Source organism: Convolutriloba macropyga, chromosome 4, assembly GCF_964194025.1.
Source record: "Convolutriloba macropyga chromosome 4, txConMacr16.3, whole genome shotgun sequence".
In the NCBI taxonomy this organism is placed as follows: domain Eukaryota; kingdom Metazoa; phylum Xenacoelomorpha; order Acoela; family Convolutidae; genus Convolutriloba; species Convolutriloba macropyga.
Window position 1 is genome coordinate 35,047,579 of NC_134471.1, and position 15,230 is coordinate 35,062,808.

Here is a 15,230-nt window from a genome sequence, read left to right on the forward strand (position 1 = left end):
ATATAATAGAGATAGAAACAGATACAGATCTAAATTGATAAATCGACGCCGCTCAAAAAACTAGGCTAAAAAACATTCAGCGATAAATCAATAAAAGTTGTTAAAATTCATTCCACAGAAGCCTCTTATAAGGGACCTTCACAGCACATATGAGTTCCTTTGACCTTAAACAAATTCGAATTAAACTTAAGTTCTAAAGTGCAAAAGTCATTTTATTGAGTGAGGTAAGTCACGTATGATCAAAATCCAATCACGCAAATAACCTAAAAAATTATCGCTAAAGCGAGTGAGAAATGACGTCACGCGCGCAAATGCCGTTAGTGAGAGGAATAAGTCATTCAGAAAGTTTGACTTTTTCAGCTTTGCTGTGTGAACAAAAATAAAACGAAAAAAGAGCGTCAGACGACGAAACAAAAAAACATAGCAGGACAAGTCCTGACGTACAATTCAAAGAATTTTCATTGAATAAACAGAAAAACTAGACCTAGAATCGACTATGAGTGAATTGAAAAAACCATTTTTAAAAATCAGATCAAAAAATAAGAAAAAACGGAAAATCGATGTCAAAAATGCCGCATGTGAACAAAAAAAACCACTAGCGAGAAATGAAAATTTAATTCAAACAACAAACTAGGTCTAGATTGAGCTGTGAATGGATTGGGAAAACCATTTAGAGAAAAATCTGGTCCAAAAAATCGACAAAAAACAGTAAAAATCAGAGTGAAATTGCCGCATGTGAACAAAAAACCACTAACGAGAAACCGAATTTTTGTTCAAACACCGTTTTCTCACTCTACTTTAAAATTAGAGCGAAAAAGATTCAAGCCGCAAAACCACTCGCTTTTTCGCTCCATTTCCTGTTTCGGCGTGACCAAAATCACTACTCCAATTTGACTTCAAAAATCATGAAAATGTGTGAACAGATCTTAAAAAAAAAAAGACAGCACCCCAATACAATTCAAATTCTTTGAATTGTAAAAACCAAGAGCACCGCAATATAGCTACGCTCAGCTTACAGCTTCGCAGCTATAAAAAACCAAGAGCACCGCAATATAGCTTCGCTCAGCTTACAGCTATAATAAAAGTAATTCGATTTCAAACGATATCTCGTGCTCACTTACCCTCCTTCAATGACTTTTGGAGCCCCAGATCTGTTCTTAGCGCTTCTCCTTTTGTTCTTTTTAGCCTTGCTACTGATAGGTTGAGGTCCGTTGGTCGTAGCTGCTGCTGTTGATGATGCACTTTTTGCAGTTGCAAGAGCATTAGTAGATGCTCGCGGAAGATCTATCGGCACCTTGACCCACTTCTTTTTCGCTGCATTAGCTGACGTCACCCCAGCTGCAGATTGGCTATTATTGAGGCCAAAGGCGCCCTGCTGAACTTGTGGGACATTCCCGGAAGTAGCGATATCTTTTGATCCTTTCCTTTGCGAGGGAGGGTGAGGTTTAGAGTTATTGTTGGTATTGGCTTTGTTATTTTTATTGGAAGGAGCAACGACTTCTGTGGTTTGAGACTGTGGTTCGGTGGTAGACTGCGGTTTGCTTGTACTACTCTGATTGGAGTTGTTGTTACTATTTGCACTGTTGTTAGATTGCTCTGTCGTGGATGCGTCACCCCCAGTCGCTTTGGCATCTGGAAAATTGAATGCAATATATCAATGATGCTTAAGTAATGGTTAAGTGACTTTGCTTGAAGTCACAGAACTTCTGGCGTTTATCGAGATCCGCGAAGTGGTTCGAGATATTAAGTCAGAATTTCGAAGTGACTTCTGCAGAGTCACTTAATCATGCCTAAAACACGTTTTGAAATGACGAAAGTCAACGAAATTCAACTTCTGGCTAAGTAGCAACTTCTGGCATTTTGACTTCTGGCACTGCAGACTTTCGGCAGTTTAAAATGTGCACGTGAGTGTTTTAACTAAGATTAGACATAAAATTTAGCTTACTGTATTCTGAACAGGGATGCAAACATACAAATCGCTGAAGACTTATGACTGCTGCAGTCTGATTATGTCCAAAAGGGGTTGACAAAAAATGAGATCAATAGCAATCCATCGTAACAGATATCTAAAATCGAGTTCCTTGCAACCATTTGCCTCATTCATTGATGGCAAATTTGATCGGATAACTATAAACTTGCGCTTCATAAATGTGAATGAAGTTCAGTGAAAACTCACTTTTCTTCTTATTTCTTCTTTTCGGTTTCTTTTCAGGTGATTTCTTCTTCTCGCCCTGTTCTCGCTCTTCAGGTTTGGGCTCACTTCCAACATCTTCAACTGTCGTCTTGTTGTCCTTTTTCACATTTGAGGACTTCTCTTCGTCTTTAAGACTGGGCCAGTCGCCAGAATTGACAGAAGACTGCTGTTAAAACAATAACGTATGACATAGGCTTAAGGAGTGGATCTTTTTCTTCATAGTAAATTTACGTTAATCGAAGTGAACGCATTAGGTTACTGCCCTGTGTGATTATTGGAGAAAGCCGAAATCCGCTTTTTTAATCGGTATATACCACGCTGAAAAAAAAAACACTCGCACACTCCTAATTTCATATTTCATAAAACCGATTTTTGTTGCTACTATAAAAATTTCGAGACAACTTCAATAGGTTAGAACTGCCGTAAGGACAAAATTAGAGCTGTTAGCAAATATTATTTAGTCTATCTGGAAGATAAAAACACGCTAGTATATATCTACTTACATTTTTCGCAGGCTGTTTCACCTCATTCCACGGATTTTCTTCTAAACAAAAATACTCTTAACTACTGACGCCTGGACAACAGATGTGAGTTATCCGTATATAAATTAAGTTTTCAAATGATACCATGTGATTTATCTAGAAAATTTAAAGAAATTAGAATTTAAGTATTAAACATTTTGGTAATAATCACGAAACTGAGTGGGAAGAAATATACCAACTTTTGATTGGGATCTTTGGCTTTGACTCTGCTTTCACGCAGTCAGCGTTAGGTGTTTTAGGTTTATCACTGGGCATGGAATGAAACAAAGATTCAGAGGCGACAGCCGGCTGCTTCCAAGCATTAATCGTAGATGATTGAATCTCAGACGTTGCATTCTAAAAAAACATTATACAAAACAAAATCATCAGTGTTTTCAAAAAGTTTGATATAAAACGGAAATTTGCCAGCAATTACTTCATTTTCAGTCTGAGGTTCCATCTGCTTGTTATCTGCCTGCTCGTTCAGCTGTTTTACAGGACTATCTACAGTGCTTTCAGCCTGGGGAAAGGAGTCTTCGTAAGCTGCGGATTTCTCCGCCATTCAAGGGCACCCGATGTTCACAAGTATTTTCTGAAACGCAGACAAAACATGATTCGTCAGAAAGACAGAGATAGTCGACACAGCGGCAGTCAAGTTTACAAAACCTAGTTCGATATGCATCCATGTATTAAAGCACCATGCACCCATACTTTCACAAAAATTGAATTGCTCCAGGATAACACAGAAACGGTAACAACCTAAACTTTGTACTGATTCTTCCAGGCGATTGCAATAACTGACCGTTAAGATTGAAATCCAAATGGTAACCTTGAAAACTTGGCGGAGTTTGCACTCTGACAGAAATGCATTATAAACGTTATAAATAACTCCCTCTGCCTCACACCTACTTGACCAGCCTATATTCACCCAGTGTTGGGGAGGGGCATTTCTTAATTTACCTATTTTTTCTTTTTCGTACGTACTTGACCCATTCGTGGGTCAAGGACCCTTAGGCGGCGCGAAACTGTTGATGCTTCAATGGGAGTTGTGGTTGAAGAAGGGGGGCTGTTAGTTTGACTCATCTACTTTCGTCATTAGTTGTTTTTTTTTCTAATGCTGTGTCTTTTGTTTTACTTTCTCAGCTGATGTTTGTATATATTATCAATTTATTGATAGCTCTAAACAATACAAAATGCTCTATGAAGACTGGGAGGGCCCCGGTTCAGCCAATATTCACCCAGTGTTGGGGAGGGGCATTTACCTTTTCTACACTGAAACAATTACCCACGGTGAACACGAATGCGAGACCACTCTCGGGGAAATACAGAAATGGAGCAAAGCAAACCATATGGACCTAAATGTTAGCAAAAGTAAAACTCTCCTCATCAGAGGGGATCTAGCCCAGCGTGACGAAGCAGGTCTTGAAACCGTTGCCACCCAAAAAGATCTCGGAGTCGTAATGTCTCGAAATCTCTCTTGGAGCGCAAACTGCCAACTTAGAACAACCAAAGCGTGGAAAGCCTTCTACACACTCAAACGAAATGTTTCGAGCAGAACCTCAATGGAAACGAAACTGAACGCTTACATAGGATACGTAGTGCCCGTACTCACTTACGCCTCCCAAGTCTGGTACCCTTCGAAGACTGACATGAAATCAATCGAGAAGATCCAGCAAAAGGCAACAAAGTGGATATGCGGTGGAAACGACGAATACCATCAAAGACTCGAAACGCTGAAAATACTCCCACTCTCCATGTACATGGAAATGCACGATGTCCTCTATCTCCTCTCAATCCTAGAAGGCAATTACTACGTCCCCGAAGACAAACTGCCAAAGCGAAAAGAAAACGAAACAAGACAAAAGCAGGAATTTGAACTCCCCAAACACCGACTACATAAATCAGACGAAAATTTTTTCTTCAGAGCCACAAAGCTATTCAACATCATCAGTAGGACAACGGAGAAGCCAATGACGAAGAAACTTCTGACAGAGATGTACCAAAACGATTTCCACAGAAGCTACAACGAACTCGACAGCTGCACCTGGAGACTTCTATGCAACTGTGGAATCTGCAATCCAATGAAAAAACTCGTGCCAAACGAAAACTGAAGGGTTCCACACCCGAGGGCTCCGACCCTAAAGACTCTCCTACTACTACTACTACTACTACTACTACAGGAAGCTACACAGAAAGAAAATGTGAAAAATCCAAAGAGAGAAACATCAACAGAACAATTTTTTGAACTGCAATTGTTTTCCGAAGAGATTCAGTAAAATTCAAAAATACCTAAGAAGCATTCAAAAGTCTCCGCAATTGATCTCGATAATGAAAATTAATGACAAAATTTTAGAAATACACCGAAAAAGTGAACTTTTTGCAGTTTCTCTATAAAATCATGGCAAGTGAAATCCACAGCATTTGCAAATGCTAAGTACAACTGGTTTAAGATTCATCAAAACGATTTACAATGAGTCATGCAGAGACTACATGTAAACAAGTCAACAGTCCCAGATGGTCTTGGTAACAAGTCTATAAATCTGTATCAGCAACTCTTCTTTTTCAGACTTCCCTCAAAAGGGATGTTATCCCAGCAAATACGAAAAAAAAGCGAAATCAAGCCAATTTTCAGGATGATGATCTGTCAAAATGATAAATCCTCCCATAGGTCTGTGCGCTTAAATATCAGATATTGTTGAAACCTTATTTTATTGCATCTACGACGAAGTGAAGGACCTACTGCATCACTCACAGCTTGGTTTAAGAAAAACAGATCCATGCTATAACACAACCAGTGATCTATCTATATGAAATAAGTGTGAACTGTGAAAAAAGGGATACAAAACATTTAGCTTAAACTTGAAAAACCAGTATCTGAAACAAAACTTGAAACAAAACTCAATGCATATGTCGGCTACGTTATACCAGTCATAAGTTATGCCTCACAAGCATGGTTCGCGAATAAGACCGAAAGCAAAGACATCGAGCGCATTCAAAGAAAAGCAACGTCGTGGATCAGTAACTGGGAAATTAGTTACAAGCAAAGACTGACCACACTGAAGTTGCTGCCATTGTCATATTACTTTGAATTGCATGATCTATTAATGCTCATCTCACTGCTTAAAGGATCTTACAATATAAAAATACCCATTAAAACAAACATAAAGAAGGGTTGTTAAGCACACGTCAAAACGAGCTAATAACAATTAATAAAACAAGAACAAGGAAGGCTGATGAAAACTTCTGGAAAAGAACCAGTTGTTTACTAAATATAATACGAAAAGTAGGGAACGTCGATCTCGATCAAATTGATAAGAAATATTTAACAAAATTATACTGGAACTACTTCTTCAAAAGTTATTCGGAAGTCAACTTATGTTCCTGGGCTTTCAACTGCAGCTGTGGACATTGTAACCCGGTGCAGAAGCTCAGCTCAGTCGTTATATGAAGGGTGCAAACCCATGTGAAAAGACCCACAGAAGCCTAAACTCTATCTCTCTATCTGTCTAACCGAATGCTCATCCAGTATTGTTAAGAGACGTTGGATATAATAATCACAAAAGTCAATGTGACAGCGAATTATACCGAGAGAACAAGATCTCAGCACAAACAAAAAATTTCAACAAAAATATGCAAAATCCTGTCGTGTTGCTCAGATGAAACGCAGCTTATTGCAGGCTTTTATTCAACATCTGAAACAAAAACACATATATACATAAGTCCTTTGGAACATGTAATCACGATACAACAGAAAGTACTCAATTATCAATACATTCAACCCTCGCAATTTTAAAATCCAACGTTGTCATCTAAATACGTCGGTCTGTTTCTCATGTATACAGGTCGTCTATTTTCAAATTCATGCTGGGCCATTGGATTATTAGATTTTTTAGCACTTCGGGTGCTTTTATGGGCACTTCGGCCGCTTCGCCAGTAGAAACATTGACATTCTCCAACAACTGCACTGTAATGGTTTTGTTCTGCTTTGATGTGATCTCTATTTCTTCCGAAACAATAGCTTGCTGCTCATTCACTGCAGTGTCTGAATAACATTCTGAAGACGAAGCTAAGTCTCGAGCAGACAGTGTCTTCCCGTCCACAAGGATATTGGATTTGGACATTCTCGCTAATGACGTTTGTTATTTTTACAGCTTTCCCGAGAGGATCAGATTTGCTTCGTTTAAAGTTTCTCTGGTACGCTGTATTGCCTTTAAGCATCCAATCTGGGAAATTAGAGTTTCCATAGTTTTTCCGCGGAAATTGCAACCATTGCCCGAGAGGGGTGTCGTTTGTCCTGGTACAAAGTAACCCAATAATTGATGGAAGTGCCTCCCTAGGAAAACCTTCCCAGTGGTTATGTTGAAGTATCCTGAAATCCAAAATGCAGATAACATCCCTCCAGATAACTTCATTGTAATGTTATTTTTGGTCGTTATCTTGAAAGTGGTACGCTGATTTACGGGTTTTGGCAATTCCTCTTTCTGAGCTAAAAGCATTGAGCTCTTGCGATTTTAGTTGTCCTCCTGAGTGGATAAACCCTGGATTGCCAAATATATCAAATAAATGCAAGAGACACATAATAATATTTTTTGCTGTAATATCCTTCACAGAAAAGAAAAAATGAAATCGACTGAATTTGTCATTAACGGCGAGCAAATAGACGTTACCTGATTTAAAGAGGGGAATCTTGGGATCAATTAGATCAATGGATATCCTGTCAATTGGTTTCAAGGCTTTAATAAAATGACCAGGCCGGCTTGTCTTGTAAACTTGGGTTTTACATGTGACAATATTGCTTAATGTCCTTGAGAGTTTGCGATAATTTCTTAGACTTGATGTAGTGCCAAAATCTAATCATTCCAGGATGTGCTAATTTTTCATGCAGAGAAAATTAAGAAGATTTGCCATCCGTCTTTGCGTGAGCAATACTCGAGAGAGCACCAGCTCCTATATTTTTGCTTCCAGGTCTCTCGCCTGCGGAGGAGCTTCTCGCTCTTTTTTTGGTGTTTGCTGAAAAATTAAATGCGAGGCTCGTTTGATCGGTCTTCAAAGTAACCGGAAAAATCTTCAGAAATGTTTAAATGTTTATGAAAGATTCAATAATGGTTAAGGGTTCGTTTTTTGCAGCAGAATGATTCCGCTCTTGCTGCAATAATGTTGCTTTTGATTCACATACGTTATTGGTACACTATTTTAGGATAGTGATGAGCCAATGGCGTGCCCAGAGGCGTTGGTTTCTTGAAGCAAATATGCGGGGCAAGGTTGAACAGGCAACAGCAATCGGAGAATTGATGTTGCTGATTCAACAAAAGACAGTGGAACAAAACGGAAAAACTCCTTGCATTTGACTTTCTAAGAGCGAGTGAAATCTGTTTGATTATTGCGGGACCCACTTCGCATTGTACGCGAAAAATCCAATTAAACATTGCAGAGCTTTCAAATTGCCTGGAACCAGATATTTTTTGAGAGCCCTCAGTATCTCTGAGTCCGGCCGCTTAGAATCTGTTGAGACGATGTGGCCTAAAGAAGAAAACTTCCTTTAGACAGAACTGACACATGTCCTACGTTGAGGCAATTTCTTTATTTTCGTCAGCGAGAAGGGGGTACACGTTCTTGTCATGCTCTTCTTTCGATCGTCCGCAAAATATTCTATCGTCAACGCAAGGGTACGTTCTTTCTATTTGGTTACGGTCAACAAAGTTTTCTATAATTCTCTCAAGCCAAGGTACCGCGTTTGTTACCCCAAAAAGAAGACAACTAAGTTCGTAAAGTTTTCATCCAACTTCAAAAGTTGTGAGCTGCTGATCTTCCTATTTTAATTGTACCTGATATCAAGCGCTCTTTACGTCAATCTTTGAGAAAAAAAGATTCTCAGAAGCGCTGTTCAGCAGTTGTTCCCTATTCGGAAACCAGTACGCATCAAGACTGGTAAATAAATTGACGGCCATGGAGTAATAGACAACTCAAGGTAAAGGTACGTCTTTTCTAGCTCGTTAAGGTAAACAAAATTGTCTATAATTATCTCAAACGAAGGCCCCAACTTAGTAAACCCAAAAAGAAGACAATTAAAGTTGTAAAATTTTCGCCCTATTTCAAAAGTTGTGAACTGCTGATGTTCTTCTTTCCATGGTACCTGATAGTAAGCGATCCTTAAGTCAACCCCGAGAAAAATTATTCTCAAAAGGGTTTTTCATTATTTCTTCAATATTAGGAGCCAAATACGCATCAAGTGATAAAAAATTGGCTGCCATGGAGTATTAGACTAACATGCGTCGTCTGTGGCTTTTAGAACAAACGCCTGAGCTCGCTATGGAGATTTTGAGCTCCGAACTATACCTTTTTTAGCAGATGCAAAATTTCATTCGGCATAAACTCAAAATCTTCTTTGTTTGAGTGTCTGGATTTGGTTGCGATGTGCTTAGCTTTATAAACTTCGTCAAAAAATATACTCGTAGAGTCAATAACTATTGGTCTAAACTAGTTAATTTTAGCAAAAGCAGCCAAATTAGAAATTTCCAACCCAGTCTTCCTTCCACAAATTTAAATAAGACTGTTCCATGTCGTGCGAGAACATCTAGGCCAATGATTGCGCAACAAATTAAGTGCCTAACTGTAGAGAAAAAAAGAGTATAGTAAAAATTATTCTGGTTCACTAAAGCACTACAAACTCCAAAAACTGGAAACTCCTCTCCGTATGCGAGACAAGATTTTGAATTGATTGGCTGGATTGGTAATTGTAACTGCTCACACACAACAACTGTTAAAAACCAATGAGTGAAGCCGGTATTATTAAGCCCTCTAACAGGAAGTGAATACAAAAATATTTCACTAGATTCCATTTGGAGACCTTATCAATTCGTTCGTTGTCTTCACACTGCATAATGCGGAAGCTACAGTCAATCGACCGTTGCAGTAGTTGACTTAAACGCTGCTGCCCATTGCCCTTGTTAGCCGAACTTGAGACACCTACTTCGTCGGGTCATTTAGTCGGTGGATGTTGCTCCAGACCACAAAACCCACATTTACGGTTCAAAGCCTTATAAATTTGAGCTGTTCTTTTATGGAAAGCAGCAACATTTCTGACAGGCGCACTAGATTTGGGTTATCTGAGCTGGCATTGAATGAGCGGGAGCAGTCCGCTGATACTTTGGTTGCAGTAGCGATTGAAAAAGTTTCCGAGTCCGCAAGTTCCAAAAAGTCGATCACGTATTGCATCAGATGTTAGACCAGATACTAAGCCATCGCGTAGGAGTATGTCCTTGTGCTGCTGAACGGAAAAATCTGTGCATTCACAGAGTTCAACAAAAATTCGTAGTCTCTCTAAGACTGCTGTTATGATTTCATCGTCTTGCCGCTTGCATGAAAGGACTTAACTTCATGCCTGGCGTATATAATCCTCAAAGGCATCTTGAACTGAGTATCCAGAACGTCCATTGCGTCTTCAAAAGTAGCTGCTCCCGAGAGAATTATAAATAGTCCCGCATCGGCGTATGTTCTGAGAAAAGTCAAATTATGAGGGACTTCCATAATTCCATTTATTGTTATGCCAGCAAAAAGGAATTTCTTCCACTAAGATCACTGCTCTTCGGTTGGCTCCGCAAGAAGATCAGGAGGTCAAAAATTCAGGACAGATGTTGAAAAATTTTATTGCGTTGCTCAGATTAAACACAGCTCATTGCAAGTTTTTATTCAACATCTGAAACACAAAAACACATATAAAATCATTACATTGAACATGTGATTACGATGCAACAGAACATACTCACTTATTTAAAAAAAACCGACATTCAAAATAGAGGAAACAACACTTATTAAAATTATGATCACAACGAGAACTACAAAAAACCGCTTGCCCGCCGCGAAATGGTCTTTTATAGAAGTCTGGCTTCTTTTCCGTTTGTTCTCTCTAACTTAGTGGACGCATAGTATTTGCACCCCCCACAATCAAGTGACATATTTTCACATAATGGTTAACAATGTAAAACACGTGTTGTGTAACGGGGGTTGCATAACGATTAGCTTTAATTACGTGAACTTCATATAAACTGAATTTGAGGGTAGCTGTGGTGACCTTACTATTGAGCGCTATTCATCTTTGCTACTGATTTGCCATTAGATATTGAAGTAGTAAATGAGATTCCACACCCTAAGGAAAACCGGCAGCAAGTCCCTTTTCATCTCAGACTCTCAAGTCCAGCAAGAGAAGCCACAAATTTCCAAACACACTGAATAACTTCAAATCGTAAAATTGAAGAGTGGTGTACTTAACGTTCCGTCTCTCCTAGCAAGTAGAATAAAGAACTGCTTAGAATTGCTACCTCCAATGAAGAAGTACACAGTCATCAGATTTTTCCTCGGAAAGATCGAGTGCTTCTACAAATGCCGTACAGAAACTGCTCGAACATTCAAAGACATTGCCGAGGATCTAAAAAACCAAGCAAACGTGACTGTCAATCTAGCCAAAGAATTGTTCGTATTGGGCTTCCCACGAAGTCGGAGAGAACTGAGGAGGTCAACACAATCTTTCTAGAGCTCGGTAAATCCTCTGACTGGAAGTTCAAGGGAGTTGGTGACTACCTTGGAAAAAGACGTGTCAAGTGACGCTGTCCATCTCACAGTGTAAAGTCTGAAAAACCTTAAACAACTGACCAAGAATAACTCTGGAGAAAGACAGTGACGAAACCCAGCTAATCAAATGTGGAGGGAAGGTTAATACGAGGTGCTCCTAGCCCGATAGACTCCCTGCTAAAATTAGAGTTTATTATCAGCTGATTTCCCCTCGAAATTTTGCCATAAGTACTCCTAGGATTAAAAAACACGTTGATAGACTTCCACTACTGTCCGTGCTCCTAAATTGCTATTGGGGTCTACAAGAGGACCAAAGAAATTTCCAAAATTCTGAAGGACGCTATTCCGTGAGTCATTCCCACCAATCCCTTAAAAAAACCCAAAAAGTCCAGAATAGCCAACAGAACCAATATACGCGACACATGCATCATATGCAGCAAGAAGATGAGAAGGCTCCAAATTTTCTGCTTAGCATGTATCAAGGTGCCACACCTTGCTCCAGAAACTTCTCTGTTCGCCGATGAACACATAAAAGTCCTCATCAGTCTTGTTGAAAACCTATTCCATTTCTGCAACGACTGCAAACCAAAATGAAACGAGATAAATACTAGAACGGCCCAAGAGCAGAGTACCAGAATAGATAATAAACAGAACAACTTTCAGGAACAAACAAAAATCCTAAGAAATAAAAGGAAAAATCCAATGAACTCATCACCCATGTCCATAATGATGTAAAAGCAATCAAACAGAATCCACACAGTTACCGTGCAGCGGTTGGAAATGTGCCACCAGGAAAAACTCTTTACTCCTTCACGGTCCTTAACGCAATTCTAGGTTTCTTGCATTCTTGGAATTCTTCAAAGTAAGGCAGAAACTGATCCTGCAAAATCCCAGGACAACCTTGCGGCTATCGACAAAATCCTTGACCTCCTGGATTTTGAGGAAAAAAACTAGTGAAAGCTGTTAGAATTGGAAAATTCAACGCTCAGAAAGAACCTCAAACACTGCTCATCAAAACGCAAGATGCTTTGACCAAGTGTTTGATTCTCAAATGAAACGTAAAACTGAAAGAACACGAAGAACTCAAAATATACATCAGTCATGATCTGTCGAAAGAGGATCTTGAAAAAGACAACAATTGTCTCAAAGAAAGAAAAACCTCAATTATCAGGGTTTAGATGCTGGCGCCATTTTTGTGAAAAACTTGATGCTTGAAGTGTAACAAGAAAAACAATGTAGATTCTTGAGAGATAGTGAAGTAGCAAAACAATTTGAAACCGGTCAGGGAAGCACAAACCAGCTAGCTAACAATTGACTATATTTAACAAAAATCCCCACACTTAACACCCGAAACATCTTAGACCCGAAAAGAGGACTAAAATAGTCAAACTGAATCCTTAACCTGGATTACGTCATCAACCGTCTCCGTGAGACCTGGTTGCCAGAGGATGTCACGACCGCCTCCATCTTACTGGAGACATGTAATGTATACAGAAACGATAGGACCGCCACAGATGCTCAAAAATCAAAGTACGGAGGAGTACTGATAGCCATTTAAAAACAAATTGCGCATAAGTTTGTGCAAGTTGTGTGCCTAAAGCCAGACTACTTTGTAATGAAGATTCAATTAGGCAAAAGAACTTCTAATCTATGCTGCATCTACAACGCACCTGCCCCACCGCTTATCAACGGTCCTGTGGCGAGTTCCCAAGTCTGCTGAAGGATATTAAAGACATGAAATGTGCTCCTCTCTAAACATTGTCACATTATAATCACCGCTGATATAAATTTCTCACAGACAAACAGAAAAAATTGAAAGTTTCTCCTCTCCCGATGATAATGAGAATCAAATTATTGAAAAATGCATAGAACTTAATCTCTCTCAGCACAAAAAAACTCAGCTTGAAGTCATGATCTGTGATAGGCAGGAACTAGTAGTCACCTTTCAAGTTGTTCAATCTCTCATCGAAAAACTAAGGGCCAATTCTCAGACCATTGTCTCTACATCAACAATATGAGCGCTAACGTTGACTACGAAACAAACAAGCTGAAAAACACTATTATTCTTTCAGCAGAGCTGATTGGAGTGGTATGACTGACTCGCTGAGAGAATACCTATTCAGGCTCTACGGTTTTATCAATATAAACAAACTTGTGGAGCAATAGTACGACTGGATACGGCAAAAGGTTGACAAGTTTGTCCCACGAGTAAACTTGCTTCGATTGAAGCTTCAAATTTAAATCACAGCGTTCAAATCACGCCTCATCAAAAAATTGGAAACAATGAAGCAAAAACCAAATCAGGGCCCGGCGGGGCTGGTAAAAAAAGCTTGAGAAGAAATACTGGAGGCGTCCAAAGCAGAGCTTGCTCAATTTGAGACTAAGATCTTTCAGCGAAAAACCCTCAGCCAGATTCAAAGGTATCTGAAGTGTGTATGCAAACTCCCATTCATCTCCCGATTGTGAGAAGCGACTCTAAGACTTCAAAAAAACAACGAAAACTGCAGACTTTTCGATGACTAGTTCATTAGTGTTCTTGGGAAAAGCCAAATGGATCCCGTCATTTCTCTTCCGCCAGGAAACTTGAATCCATTAACCATAGATCAAAGTCAGGTTAGGAAATTTTTGAACCAATTAGGCGTCATCAAATCTACAGGATACATCAATATTGGAAATCTCAGACTAAAGTCAAGTCATGAAACGCTCAGTAAATCGGTCACCTCAATCTTTGAAGCATGGCTGAACAAAGGTAACTTCCCTGACACGTGGAAGACCTGTCAAGTAGCGCCGATCTTCAAAGAGGGCAACAAAGCAGACGCAAGCTTCTACAGACCTAGTTTACTCTGTTGTTGTTCGGAAGTGCTCGTAAAAACTATCTTTGACGCTATCTACAAGCACACCAAGGTTACACTACACAAAAATCAATTAGGATTTCAAAACCGAAGGCCAGCGAGTATCCAACTGTTATTTCTTAATCAGATCTACGATCACTATGACAAGCTAGACAAAGAACAGCTGAAAGTTTTATATTTTGATTTTTCAAAAGCTTTCGACACCGTTCCCCACAATAGTGTGTTACAGAAAATTAGAAAATTCGGCACTGGAGGAAAACTGCTTTCTAAAGTCTAATCATATTTGGTAACAGAAAACAATATGTTTGCGTTGAAGGTAGCAGATTGTCCCTAAAACTAATGAAAATTGGTGTCCCACAAGTGTCCATATAACGCTCCATCCCGGACCCCGTATTGTTCTTGCTTTTGATTAACGATCTTCCTGAGTCATTAGTTGAGGTTATACGGCTACGCTGATGATTTCACTCCATTGTACTGAAACAGGATCAACTGGACAACGTAGCCTACAGGATCGAAAACTGGCCAAACATCAAGAAATCATTACTTCTGAGTCTTAGAGACAACCTGCGAGCTACCCTAATGAATTAACTTCTCACCACAGTCATAACTCAACGCAAATTAGGAGTAAACGTGCACGGTAACCTCACCTTGTACAAAAACAGCACCAGTCGGGCATGCAAAGCTATGAATTTCCTGTTTCAGATCAAGCCAAATCTCAGGCAGAATTGCTCAATCTACACAAAATTAAACGGCTACACCAGCTACGTCTTGCCCATCTTTTTCTACGCTTATCAGACATAGATGACAAACGAAGCATACTCTGGGAAACTAGAAGGAGTCCTACAACTGGCCACTCAGTGGATTCCTGGGACCGACAAAGTCCACTACAAGAGATTAAAACAACTGAAACTCTTACCGCTCAGTCTCTACATTGAAATGCACAATTTCCTACTGCTAATAGCCATGATCCAGTACAAATATGACATCGAGATCGAGAAAAACCTACAAAATGCCAACGACGTCACTAGATAGTTCCATAGAGGTGAGCTACTAATAGACAAAACCAGGCTGCAAAAGACCGATCACAACTTCTTT

General features: G+C 39.5%; 1 protein-coding gene across 3 annotated transcripts in view; it reads right to left on the bottom strand.

Moving 5' to 3' along the window:
* Positions 1–3,327, bottom strand: part of LOC142337638 (uncharacterized) — a 114,803-nt gene extending 111,476 nt beyond the window's left edge. For all 3 annotated transcript variants that reach the window (XM_075387021.1, XM_075387022.1, XM_075387020.1), the window contains exons 1-5: positions 3,152–3,327; positions 2,916–3,072; positions 2,698–2,738; positions 2,177–2,360; positions 1,122–1,632 (exon numbers count right to left, since the gene is read on the bottom strand). In XM_075387021.1, coding sequence (XP_075243136.1) covers positions 1,122–1,632; positions 2,177–2,360; positions 2,698–2,738; positions 2,916–3,072; positions 3,152–3,277 — 1,019 coding nt within the window. In that variant the 5' untranslated portion in view covers positions 3,278–3,327. The remainder of the gene's footprint in view (positions 1–1,121; positions 1,633–2,176; positions 2,361–2,697; positions 2,739–2,915; positions 3,073–3,151) is intronic.
* Positions 3,328–15,230: the final 11,903 nt, after the last annotated feature.